The sequence below is a fragment of the Podarcis muralis genome, chromosome 3 (genome assembly GCF_964188315.1).
Source record: "Podarcis muralis chromosome 3, rPodMur119.hap1.1, whole genome shotgun sequence".
NCBI classification, from domain to species: Eukaryota; Metazoa; Chordata; class Lepidosauria; order Squamata; family Lacertidae; genus Podarcis; species Podarcis muralis.
The window spans coordinates 104,820,905-104,834,720 of NC_135657.1; the positions used below are offsets into that span (position 1 = coordinate 104,820,905).

Genomic DNA, 13,816 nt, shown 5'->3' on the forward strand with positions numbered 1-13,816 from the left:
CTGCATATACGGGCATACCTGGCTGGGTTCCTCCCTCTCTCTCTCTCTCTGTCTCTCTCTCTCTCTCCTCCAGGCTTTTTTGCTATTACGTTATCTTTTATTATAAGTAAGTAATTATACTGCTTCATGTTTGGTTAAGTATTATTTTATCCTATCTTCCATCTCTTCAACTCACTACACTGCATGAGTTTCTCATATATTTTATCCATGTCCTTCATTCCCCCAATTTCTTGTTACATGTAAATTATCTTTTCACTGCTTAGTCAATATCTATTTCATCTTAAGATGCCTTTCGGCTGAACAGACAGCACCTTTGTGGATGCCCTGTCTCTTAAGTATAGTTTCCTGTTTCAACCAAACTGGGAAACTGTGGTTAAGGGCCTCAGAACAAACAAGAATATTAAGCCAACTTCCAACCATGGCTGGTAATAACTTCAGTGTTAAACTACAGTTACTAGAAGGCTTTCTGGCTTTTTTGTGTGGCTCACATGAGGAGAGGAGGGAAGAACCTGTTTGTGTGGCCAAAAGATGGCATTCGTACCTCAGCTTATTAAACCGAGATAGGAGTGTCTGTACTTTTGTCCATTCTTTCCTTTGTTTTGAATAAACATTTATTTAAAATATCTGTATTTATACGTGTGCACAAGTTGCTCAACCTTCTAGTGGAGACTTTAAGGCAGCAATCCTACCTGAACATAGTTCCTATTAAACTCAGTGAGACTTATTTCTTAGCCTATATGCACTGTAAACAAATTTTCACTTACAACATAAAAATAAATGAATTGTGGTTGCCATCTCTGCAACCCTGGTCAAGTTTATCTAACCATGGCTAATACATGAGGTACTGAGGTACAAGAGTAGGTTAAGTTTTGAATGATTGCTCCCACCTTCTGCAAATCAGATATTTTTATTTTCCCTGAGAATGAAACATACAAAGATTCAATGGAATTGGTTAATAACTTTCTTTTTTCTTTTTATTTCTTTTTTGCTTGTTAATTCCACCTGATATCTCCTAATGCATATATTTGTGGGGAAAATAAATAATTCAATTCACTACTCAGTGAAAAAGAGTGTCTTTCCATTTAGATGAAAGCAGTTTATAGAAACTAGTTATATTTTTCTGCTCAATGGAGGTCATAGCCTTTCAAACTATTTCTAAAATGGCAAGCACTTGATAGCTTTATTTTTAGTATATAAATGCCGAGAGAGAGAATGAAAATGAATTAGATGGTGAAACTGAAAAGAAGAATTTCAATGTAGCATTTTAATTGTTATGCTGTGTGTGGCCTCCCCTCCTTTTTGCCTGACAACTTTTTAAACGGAGGCTATAGCAGGGCCCTATTTCTTTCTCCCATCTGCAGCACTGCAGTATATTGTCAATATACTGACAAGGACAAAAAGGTACACATAGTAATAAGACGCTTTGAAAATCTCTGTGACGGAACTGCCACTGTTACAAAGCTTCTATATTTGGTTTTGAGATACACAAAATCCCATTATGGGTGTAAATAACACATCACGGTCTATATGATATTGGTATCTTGTAACAAGCATTACAAAAGAATGGTAGAAACAGATTTGTTTCTCTCTGTGTGTGTAGTACCCATCTTCCAAAGTGCTCTCAAAACTGCATTTTATAATTAGGGTGTGACAGGAATTTGTCTTATTTCAGCAAGCCACAGGTTGTTGTTTTTCTATCTAGGAATCCAGCTGATATGTGTGTGCCAATATTTGTGAGTAGTTATTATTATTTTATTTATTCTGTAACCAAACTCTAATTGGCACATCTTTTAGGGGTTATATATATATATATATATAATATATATATATAATATATATATATATATAATATATATATTATATATATATATATATGCAGGACATATGTGGAAAGGACCTGACAGAAGCAGAAGACATCAAGAAGAGGTGGCAAGAATACACAGAGGAACTATACCAGAAAGAAATGGATGCCTCGTACACCCTAGGTAGTGTGGTTGCTGACCTTGAGCCAGACATCCTGGAAAGTGAAGTCAAATGGGCCTTAGAAAGCACTGCAAATAACAAGGCCAGTGGAAGTGATGGTATTCCAGCTGAACTATTTAAAATTTTAAAAGATGATGCTGTTAAGGTGCTACACTCAATATGCCAGCAAATTTGGAAAACTCAGCAGTGGCCAGAAGATTGGAGAAGATCAGTCTACATCCCAATCCCAAAGAAGGGCAGTGCCAAAGAATGCTCCAACTACCGCACAATTGCACTCATTTCACACGCTAGCAAGGTTATGCTTAAAATTCTACAAGGAAGGCTCAAGCAGTATGTGGATCGAGAACTCCCAGAAGTGCAAGCTGGATTTAGAAGAGGCAGAGGAACCAGAGACCAAATTGCAAACATGCGCTGGATTATGGAGAAAGCTAGAGAGTTCCAGAAAGACATATACTTCTGCTTCATTGACTATGCAAAAGCCTTTGACTGTGTCGACCACAGCAAACTATGGCAAGTTCTTAAAGAAATGGGAGTGCCTGATCACCTCATCTGTCTCCTGAGAAATCTATGTGGGACAAGAAGCTACAGTTAGAACTGGATATGGAACAACTGATTGGTTCAAAATTGGGAAAGGAGTACGACAAGGCTGTATTTTGTCTCCCTGCTTATTTAATTTATATGCAGAATACATCATGCGAAAGGCTGGGCTGGATGAATCCCAAGCTGGAATTAAGATTGCCGGAAGAAATATCAACAACCTCAGATATGCAGATGACACAACCTTGATGGCAGAAAGTGAGGAGGAATTAAAGAACCTTTTAATGAGGGTGAAAGAGGAGAGCGCAAAATATGGTCTGAAGCTCAACATCAAAAAACGAAGATCATGGCCACTGGTCCCATCGCCTCCTGGCAAATAGAAGGGGAAGAAATGGAGGCAGTGAGAGATTTTACTTACTTGGGCGCCATGATCACTGCAGATGGTGACAGCAGCCACGAAATTAAAAGACGCCTGCTTCTTGGGAGAAGGGCAATGACAGGCCTAGACAGCATCTTGAGAAGTAGAGATGTCACCTTGCCAACAAAGGTCCGTATAGTTAAAGCCATGGTCTTCCCAGTAGTGATGTATGGAAGTGAGAGCTGGACCATAAAGAAGGCTGATCGCCGAAGAATTGATGCTTTTGAATTATGGTGCTGGAGAAGACTCTTGAGAGTCCCATGGACGGCAAGAAGATCAAATGCATCCATTCTTAAGGAAATCAGACCTGAGTGCTCACTGGAAGGACAGATCGTGAAGCTGAGGCTCCAGTACTTTGGCCACCTCATGAGAAGAGAAGACTCCCTGGAGAAGACACTGATGCTGGGAAAGATGGAGGGCACAAGGAGAAGGGGGCGACAGAGGACGAGATGGTTGGATAGCGTTTTTGAGGTTACCAGCATGAGTTTGACCAAACTGTGGGAGGTAGTGGAGGACAGAGGTGCCTGGCGTGCTCTGGTCCATGGGGTCACGAAGAGTCGGACACGACTAAACGACTAAACAACAACAAATATATGCAGGACAGTTCAAAAGCCAGTCTACTGCAAAGATTAATTCTAGCCAGTATGTATTGCTTATCATCTTCCTAAGCTGTAATTCAACATGCTCATTCTGCAGTGCTATTTTTCTAGAAAAACTCACCAAGAACATCTCCCTTGTCCTCTTAAAATGGCAATGGCATACACCTGAGAGGTGCTGGAATGGAGTTCTTGTAAGTTCCAGCTTTAAAAAAAGTCATCATTCTTAATTGCTCACATTGCTTTTGCTGGAGTTTTGTTGGTCTACACACACACACACACACACACACACACACACACGTTGTGAACCTCCCTGTGATCTTCAGATGAAGGATGGTATACAGATAAATAAAACATACACATCTATAGGGTTGCCAAGCTTTTGGGGCATGTCAACCGAGGAAACAGACACAGGCACAACACAACCTATTCTGTTGGCAACAATAGAATGCTTCTTTCAAGAATAAACTGAGCAAGAAGCAGGTGGAAGAAATCCTGTGGGTTCAAGCAAATGTCTGCCTAGGCACATCTGTGCCCATGGGTCCCACCTTGGTGACCACAGAATACATCCTCTCTTGGGATGTCATCCAGAATGCTGTTACCGGATTTATTTGGCAACTAATTTCCATTTTTAATATTTTTTTTTTTTTAAATTGTATGTAGGTCACATTGCTGTAATTCTAGACATGCTTAACTCTGAATACATCCTATTAAACTGAATGTCTTCTGAGAGGACATGTGTAGGATTTCATGGTTAATCGTAGACCACTTTAACCCCTTTACCTTTACATTTCTGTATATACAGTAATATATAGAGAGATGATCACTCATTTTCATGGGTAGGATATTTAAAGATCAGACACAGTAGTGGCATATCTGCTGTAGCAGAATCTTTCTCTCCCCACTCCTTTTGCATGTGAAGTGATGTCATGGCCAATTCAGAAAAAGCATTATCTTCTTCATCACATAGATAAATGGAAGGTGAATCTGGCATGACTCTGAAACAACTAGCAGCTGTGTCTGAAATGGTAGCAGCTCTTCTTTTTTCCCCGATTCTCTGCAAACATGAAAATGGTTGCAGCTGTAAAGTTTGGTTCACACCAGTTATTTACTCAGATTCTCATATAATGGAGTTCTGTTGCCCATACATATCTTCAGCCCTTGACAGCTGGGACTGAATGTGTGATTGGCACATATACAATCTCCTGAATTTTAGAATTCTGGAATGTAAGTGTGATTCATGCTCTTTTTCTTTTGTTTTTCTTGGCTTCTACAGGCCCAAAACTTGCAGAAAGACTATACATGAATCATACATGAGCCAGCTAATGAAAAGAAAAAATGACGACAGAAAAGAAAAGTGAATTGACTTACCTACAAATTAATTGTCTGTCTGGGATTCTGTAGGTTCATCTATGTCTTCAGCCTGACTATTCATTTCAACTACAAATTAAATAGTAGTAAGATTATACTTCGGCACATTTCTAATAGCACTAGTAACTGAACTATATCCTTATTTTCAGAGCAATCCATTGCATAAGTACATTTCCAAACATCAATATGTAATACAAATTCATCCGAACTGCTAGCACTTCTATGAGAAGTTCCACACCTCAAAGCCCAATTCACTTTCTTTAAATAGGAATGTTGCTATAATTGCTGTGAATCTGGCACCCTCCAACCCCCAATTTGAAATACCACCTTTGATATTACCACTAATGTTATTTGGTGCAATTTTTACATGAAGAGTATTCAGATGTTGCAATGTTTTCGTTTCCAATCTCACAAGATTGGGAGAATCCAATAGCTGCATCACAGCAGGACCTGAGAGGCAAAACAGTATTTATCAAGCACTACAGTCAAATGCTATATAATGCAGGTCCAGGCAGCAAGTATGCTTCTCACTTTATTTCCTTTATTCTTCATGAGCTCCTTCATCGTCTGACTACTGAAGAAATGCTCTGAGACAGAGGCCACAGAGCCCTACACAGGGATGATTCTCTGAGCTGCTACTCTATGCAGAAGAATTTGCACAGGCACCCAAGACATGCTGTTGTTATTATTTTTCCTTACTCCATTAATATCTCACAATGGGTTACAGCAATTTTAATACAATTAAAATAGAATTTTAAAAACAAATTACAGTCACAAGAATAGGGTGGCTCCTATATACCGTATTTTTCTGTTTATAAGACAGAATTTTTGGGACTCAGAATTAAGAAAATGTACTATGCACTATCCAGCTGAACTATTAAAAATTTTAAAAGATGATGCTGTTAAGGTGCTACACTCAATATGCCAGCAAGTTTGGAAAACTCAGCAGTGGCCAAAGGATTGGAGAAGATCAGTCTACATCCCAATCCCAAAGAAGGGCAGTGCCAAAGAATGCTCCAACTACTGCACAATTGCACTCATTTCACACGCTAGCAAGGTTATGCTTAAAATTCTACAAGGCAGGCTTAAGCAGTATGTGGACCGAGAACTCCCAGAAGTGCAAGCTGGATTTCAAAGGGGCAGAGGAACCAGAGACCAAATTGCAAACATGCGCTGGATTATGGAGAAAGCTAGAGAGTTCCAGAAAAATTCTACTTCTGTTTCATTGACTATGCAAAAGCCTTTGACTATGTTGACCACAGCAAACTATGGCAAGTTCTTAAAGAAATGGGAGTGCCTGATCACCTCATCTGTCTCCTGAGAAATCTCTGTGTGGGACAAGAAGCTACATTTAGAATTGGATATGGAATAACTGATTGGTTCAAAATTGGGAAAGGAGTACAGCAAGGCTGTATATTGTCTCCCTGCTTATTTAACTTATATGCAGAATTCATCATGCGAAAGGCTGGGCTGGATGAATCCCATGCCAGAATTAAGACTGCCGGAAGAAATATCAACAACCTCAGATATGCAGATGACACAACCTGGATGGCAGAAAGTGAGAAGGAATTAAATAACCTTTTAATGAGGGTGAAAGAGGAGAGCGCAAAATATGGTCTGAAGCTCAATATCAAAAAAACGAAGATCATGGCCATTGGGCCCATCACCTCCTGGCAAATAGAAGGGGAAGAAATGGAGGCAGTGAGAGATTTTACTTTCTTGGGCTCCATGATCACTGCAGGTGGTGACAGCAGTCACGAAATTAAAAGACGCGTGCTTCTTGGGAGAAAAGCAATGACAAACCTAGACAACATCTTAAAAAGCAGAGACATCACCTTGCCAACGAAGGTCCGTATAGTTAAAGCTATGATTTTCCCAGTAGTGATGTGTGGAAGTGAGAGCTGGAGCATAAAGAAGGCTGATTGCCGAAGAATTGATTCTTTTGAATTATGGTGCTGAAGGAAACTGAGAGTCCCATGGACTGCAAAAATATCGAACCTATCCATTCTGAAGGAAATCAGCCTTGAGTGCTCACTGGAAGGACCGATCCTGAAGCTGAGGCTCCAAGACTTTGGCCACCTCATGAGAAGAGAAGACTCCCTGGAAAAGACCCTGATGTTGGGAAAGAAAGCACAAGGAGAAGGGGACGACAGAGGACGAGATGGTTGGACAGTGTTCTCAAAGCTACCAGCATGAGTTTGACCAAACTGCGGGAGGCAGTGGAAGACAGGAGTGCCTGGCGTGCTCTGGTCCATGGGGTCACGAAGAGTCGGATACGACTAAGCGACTAAACAACAACAACTATGCACTATCCGTGTATAAGCAACCCTTTATTTTAAACTTCAAAAATTTAGGAAAAAATATAGTCTTATACACAGAAAACTACGGTATATATCATTCATGGGCCAGGGGAAGAGGTGTATCTTCAACATACAGGAGAAACTACAGAATGGAGGTGCTGGATGCACCTCGGTGGAGAGGGAGTTTCACAACTTAGGAGCTGCCAAAGAGAATACCGTCTCCCAGTCTTCCCACCGCACCAGAGCTCCTGAGGGTGGTGGAACTGCTAAGAGGGCTCACCCTGCTGATCTTAAAAGTGGAGAGGGTCTGAATGGAAAGAGGCAATCTTTGAAACAATTGCAGGGTAAGCCATTTTGGGCTTTTTAAACACTGATGTGTTTGAATTCGGCCATGCAACTCTTTCAATTTGGAACTGGGTTTCCAAATGGAACCCCAGTCAGCAATGTGACGACTGCAATTTGGACCAGTTGCAAGTTTCCTTCAAGGCCAGCCCCATGCAGAGTGCATTGCAATAATCCAGTCTTGAAGTTCCCAGGCACGGCGGTGGCAGCTTTAAATGGTGTTGCCTGTCCACATTATTGATAGTGACCAGAAAAAATAAAGAATAGGGAGCTGGGCATTTAATTGGATTGATTCATTTAATGGGATGATTGGTTGATGTACGATGGTGGGGAAGAATGAGTTGATTTTCTTTTGCTTCATTGCGAATCAGGTTTTGTTTTTTTGAAAAGGTGAAGTTTATACTTTTTAGCTCATTTTCATTTTTAATTATTTTGCTTGAATTTAGTCCTTTACTATGGATTTTCCTTGCATTTTTTTGCAGCTGATTTTTATTTGGCAATGTTTATTTTGATACTGACAAGGATGCTCTATTTTGTTTAGTTTTCTAGAACGTGGAAATTCTCTCCTTTTTGTTTTGGTATTTGCTGTGTATTTAAGTTGTTTTAACCTATGTTGTAAACCGCTTTAGAGTTTTGTTTAACTACAAGCGGTATATAACTGGTCCAAATAAAAATAAATAAATAAATAAATAAATAAATAAAGAAAGAAAGAAAGAAAGAAAGAAAGAAAGAAAGAAAGAAAGAAGTTGGATGCCATACATATCCAGGCAAGGATATAAACTGGGTTTGGCCTTCAAATGAAATTTCATACGCCTTTCATACAGAAAGGTGACTATCCACTCAAATCTCTTTTCCAATGGGAACTGGAGATGTGAATCATTAGCCGGACAGGGAAATCATGGGCAAGAGAAAGTTTCTATTAAGGCAGTCTAGGAAGACATTAGTCATTTCCATCAACAATACTTGGTCCTGTCTTATTTTCAATAGCTGGGAATGGGGATAAATCCCCTTCAATGAGAGACACAGACCAAAACAAACCTGAACTAACACAACACGGCTGAAATCTGATTCTGCAGTCACACCAGTCAGTTATCTGCTTTGGTATTGTGGGCAGTTTCTACTCATATGCCAAGCAAACAGAAAGGGATCGAAATTAAAAAGGAACCTGAGCTCTAACCTTTCTATAGTTCAGGCTTCTTTTATATAGAATGTCCTAAACCTCAGCTCCATCACAATAATGCCTATTGTTGCAGTTTTGCAAAAGCAACAAATGCAGTTATTATAATACAGTTATTTGCCATTAGAAAGAACCAAAGACTGTAAATGGACTGTAAAACGGATAAGAGAAACATATGGTCTCTGAGATTTTAGTACTTCTGAATATACTTTCACAGCCATTCTTCTGATTTGTTCCTGCAGGATTGAATGAGACCTTTCATAAGCTTTAATAACTTGTCCCTATAAAAGTCCTGCACTAATGCTCTGGAAGAAGCTGTTTTGGTACATCCATTGCTGATACTGGGAGTTTCCCTGGAAAGCTCTTGTGTGAAAGTTTTGAAATTGCCTGAAAGAAATGCACACCTGAATGAAAGTTTAAAAATAAAGAAGACAAAAAAAATGTAAATATGCTGGTCATATGCTATGAAGCATGTCTGCTTCTGAGTCACTCTTGTTATATCAACACACCTGCAAAGAGTCTGTTGAATTGCTTGTGAATTGTTCATCTGTATTCAACTTTCAAACTTGTCAGGTTGTGTGTGGCTACAATACTAAACCTTTTACCAGTGGTGCACAGACTTTGTTCAAGGCTTAAATAATACTGCACACTCTATAGATATGTAGAAAAATAAGTGCTGCATCAACATGGTCCTCAGAATCCAGAATAAGCCCAATTTTTCCTCCTGCAAATGTTCCACCAAACTTAAATCAAGGCAATGCTCACATAGAAACCTTGCTGCAGCTGCTGGCCTGATGCTTGATGGCACTGTTCTATTAAATTTCCCTTAATGATATATGTGATTTGGATTGAACCTATTCGTTCATTTTTTATTTGTTCTACAGATTTAAAGGGGGAAGGTGTGCTCTCCCAACCCTAAATCTGTGGCATAAGTTAGAATACATGGGAGATGCAACCTCGGAGGGGAACAAATGTCTCCTTAGACACACTCAAAAGTGAAACATGTGTCTTTATTTCTGCAGTGTTATTACAAAGAGGGCTACTGCAGTAATCTTTCATGAAATCTCTTAGCTTTCCATAGACAGCCAATCTCAACTACATGGAATATTTTCAATACAAGAAAAGAACTTCTCCCGTATAAAAAGTATTATAATTAATGGGTTAATAATACTTTGAGGCTCTCTTTGAGGCCCCTTTGCAGAGCTGCCGATTCGTCTTGCCTTTGCTGCCTGCCACTGTTCTACAAAAATGGAAGCAGGGACAGAGTGGGCAGATGAATTCAGATGGCCACTTGAGCATCATGTAAAGGGGGGGAAATGCATTGCCGAAAAAAGAGGGGACAGTATGAATGCATATTTTAGAAGTAGTTGCTGTTCCTTAAATAGAAATGCAAGGGACACGGGTGGCGCTGTGAGTTAAACCACAGAGCCTAGGGCTTGCTGATCAGAAGTTTGGCGGTTCGAATCCCCGCCACGGGGTGAGCTCCCATTGCTCGGTCCCTGCTCCTGCCAACCTAGCAGTTCGAAAGCACGTCAAAGTGCAAGTAGATAAATAGGTACCACTCCGGCGGGAAGGTAAACGGCATTTCTGTGCACTGCTCTGGTTCGCGAGAAGCGGCTTAGTCATGCTGGCCACATGACCCGGAAGCTGTACGCCAGCTCCCTCGGCCAATAAAGCGAGATGAGCGCGGCAGTCGGTCATGACTGGACCTAACGGTCAGGGGTCCCTTTACCTTTAAATAGAAATGCAATGCACCTCACTACAGTGGGGAAGACAGTGACCAGTTAACCGGTGTACCTGCTAACTGCTGATGGGCAACTCAAGTCCCCTGATTTCCCTCTTTATGCTATCATAGACTGAAGAGCCCGTAAAACAGAGGACTTATTTTAATAGAGGACTGCTGTAAAGTAGGACCTACAGATGCTCTAATGGTGGTGGCCGTTCCTCCTTGCTGCAGTCAACCAAAATCCTGTGTTAGGATTGGCTCCAGGAGGAGAGGGGTGCAAGTGGGGCCACAGCAGCAGCCACCGTTCAGCAATAATAGAAAAGGGAGGAGGAGGAGGAACAGGAGGAAGCCTTCACTTTCCTCGCTACCCATGTAAATGATAGCTTTGTCTTTGGAAGGGCACATTTGCTACCGAGGGTGTGAAAGGCAAAGAGCCCCTGGGGTCATGCTTCCCTTCTTCAGAGCTGCATCCCACGTGTAGCTTGCAATGGCTAACTTAGATGCCTAGGAGACAACTATACTTCTGAAGTATATAAGCAATAAATATACAGATAGATTTCAGGACCATGGCAAAGTTTGATGCATGGTGTGTAAAATATGTTGAAAGGTAAAGGGACCCCTGACCATTAGGTCCAGTCGTGGCCGACTCTGGGGTTGCGGCGCTCATCTTGCTTTATTGGCCGAGGGAGCCGGCGTATAACTTCCGGGTCATGTGGCCAGCATGACTAAGCCGCTTCTGGCGAAACAAAGCAGCGCACGGAAAAGCCGTTTACCGTCCCGCCGGAGCGGTACCTATTTATCTACTTGCACTTTGACGTGCTTTCGAATTGCTAGGTTGGCAGGAGCTGGGACCGAGCAACGGGAGCTCACCCTGTCGTGGGGATTCGAACCGCCGACCTTCTGATCGGCAAGTCCTAGGCTCTGTGGTTTAACCCAGAGTGCCACCCGCGTCCCGTAAAATATGTCTGCGTACACCAAATGAAATAAAGCACAATAGTAATCATGTAAGTCACCATTCATGCTCAGGAGCAGCTTGAAATACACCCCCCAATGTATTTTTTGTAATGTATTTAGATGAATCATGCTCAAAATGCAACTACTCAAATTAAATGAAAACTTAGTTATGTCTAAGCCAAAAGAAACTGGGTAAGACGAATACGTGGTTTAACATGTTGAGTTGCCATGCTCAAGCTTTGGATATCTGCAACACCACAGAAAACGTGTGTGTGTTGTTAGGGGCTGAGGAGAAATATTCTTCAACTGGGATAATAGCCAAAAATAGACTGCTGGGTATGTTTTATTCCAATATATATTTTAAGAGCTTGGAAACTACCTATGACATGCAGCAAAAGGACAATCCACCTGTGTTTACAACAAGCATTTATAATGCACATATCTCTGTAAGACAGAACCTCAAACTGACTAAACGGCCCAAAGGTGTTTGGAATGAGCTAACTGAAATGTATGTGTGTGAGTGAGAGAGACTCTGTTTAGAGATATGGTTGACAGAAAGGAATGATGACATTCTCTAAATTCAAACGCAGCTAATTTTAATCCTTATCCTCTAATAGTGGCTGACTTATTTTCAAAGCACACCAGGAGACTGTGGAGCTGGGAGGGAAGAGAGAACAAAAACACGAAATGCTTTTGTCTGCTCGTGCATATTTTCCTCTACGGCTGTGCTTCTCGGCTGTGCCATGGAGTTCTTGGCATGGGCATGTCAGAGCTACAATCCTAGGCTTGATTGGTCATGCATTAAGTCCCATTGAAATTACAGTTGCGTAACTGATGGCAGTGCAGCATTCCTTGTGGCTAGCAATTAGTGCTGCCAAGCCGTTGCACAACCCAGGCTTTTAGGAGGCTACCTTTGAAGACTTGATGATATCACATTCTACCTGCGCATCAAAGGGTGAACTGTAATGCAGCCTTCACTCGTCTGAATGTGCCATTTATCTGGCAACAGCAAAGCTATTTGGAAACTTACTGTCATTACTTGAAATGTTTTCTGTATCACACGGACCTTCGGGTTGCACCGGCTCTGCAGTATGTTTCCCTTTCTCTTCTCCTGCTCCTTTAGAAATGACAAAAGGGGGGGGGGGGGAGACAACATGCAGAGTTGATTAATGTATCATTCACAGACGGAGTGTCCATTATTTTCTAGTCATAACACAGCTTTATGAATGTTACGATAGTGGTAGCCATTCAGAGAAAGGGCAAAGGTAGCGATAGCGAGGGAGGCATGGCTTTTTAAAAAAAGAATTACTTCAAAGCTGTTTCAGGATTGTGCACTTTTGTTAAGTGGGAGTGTTAAAACCTATGGTGCAGTATGGACTTTCCTCTGGGCGGCCTGACTTTCTCTTCTCTGATCCTTTCTGAAGAAAATATAGTATGGGATGGGCCCCTAATCACATATTTAAACCTTTCCTCTAAGGGACAGAGTTAAAACTGATGCTCTTGGAGAGCCTGCACACTGAGCACTCATACAGAGACTAGAATTTAAATTTCGGAAAATGTAGATGGCAGGCACTCCAGATTTTTATTTTTTTGGCGCCTTGAGGCCGGCTGGGAGCTCCGAGTGAAACTCCCAACAATGCTAAATTTGAAACATACAGGAAAAGGGCCCTTTTCTGTTTTATACTCTGTTCTTTCAGATTTCCACCAGTCAGGATTTCTGAGAGACCAATTGTTAGCTAATTTCCATGATGGCACTTCCGTATTTTGGGGCAACTATAATGCTTGTGATGCCTACCCTGTGGCTGAGTTATAGAAATCAAGCAATTGGCTGCTAGGCAATCAGCAGAATTTGGGGAGACTGAGCATTTCAAAACGTAACACCTTAAGCACAAATCATCTATCTTTTCTACAGGTGGGAGAGAAAAATTGCTCAGGGTCACTCAACTCAATGGCAGCAAGCTTTTGTTGGTTGTTGGGATCCACCTGTCTTGAGAGACAATGGAGAGCATCTCTGGGGTAGGGGACAGAGTCAAAATATATGATACAATTCTGTCATTAAAAAAGACACCCAACCCCTTTGCTCCAAGGAACTCAGTGAAGTGCACACTGTTTTCTCATCCACCAATTCAATTTTATCTTGCTAACAACACTGTGAAGGAGGTGAAGCCATGGGAATGATTGACCCAAGGTCACTCAGGGAACTTCAGGACTGCATAGGAATTTGAAACCAGGACTGCCTGGTCCATACAACATACCTTCAGAGTTAAGGCATTAGGTTTTGAGTCAGAGCAATCTCATTATTAAGGTAAAGGGACCCCTGACCGCTAGGTCCAGTCGTGGCCGACTGGGGTTGTGGCGCTCATCTCGCTTTATTGGCTGAGGGAGCCAGCGTACAGCCTCCAGGTCATGTGG

General features: G+C 41.4%; 1 protein-coding gene and 1 long non-coding RNA gene across 6 annotated transcripts in view; one reads left to right on the forward strand and one right to left on the reverse strand.

Moving 5' to 3' along the window:
• Positions 1-4,944, forward strand: part of LOC144327315 (uncharacterized) — an 87,202-nt gene extending 82,258 nt beyond the window's left edge. Inside the window, exon 4 of the long non-coding RNA XR_013392379.1 lies at positions 4,811-4,944. This is a non-coding gene — a long non-coding RNA (uncharacterized LOC144327315). The remainder of the gene's footprint in view (positions 1-4,810) is intronic.
• Positions 1-13,816, reverse strand: part of MACROD2 (mono-ADP ribosylhydrolase 2) — a 997,146-nt gene that overhangs the window by 6,564 nt on the left and 976,766 nt on the right. For all 5 annotated transcript variants that reach the window (XM_077926445.1, XM_077926442.1, XM_077926444.1 and 2 more), the window contains 2 exons: positions 12,435-12,521; positions 4,906-4,974 (listed from right to left, as the gene is read on the reverse strand). In XM_077926445.1, coding sequence (XP_077782571.1) covers positions 4,913-4,974; positions 12,435-12,521 — 149 coding nt within the window. In that variant the 3' untranslated portion in view covers positions 4,906-4,912. The remainder of the gene's footprint in view (positions 1-4,905; positions 4,975-12,434; positions 12,522-13,816) is intronic.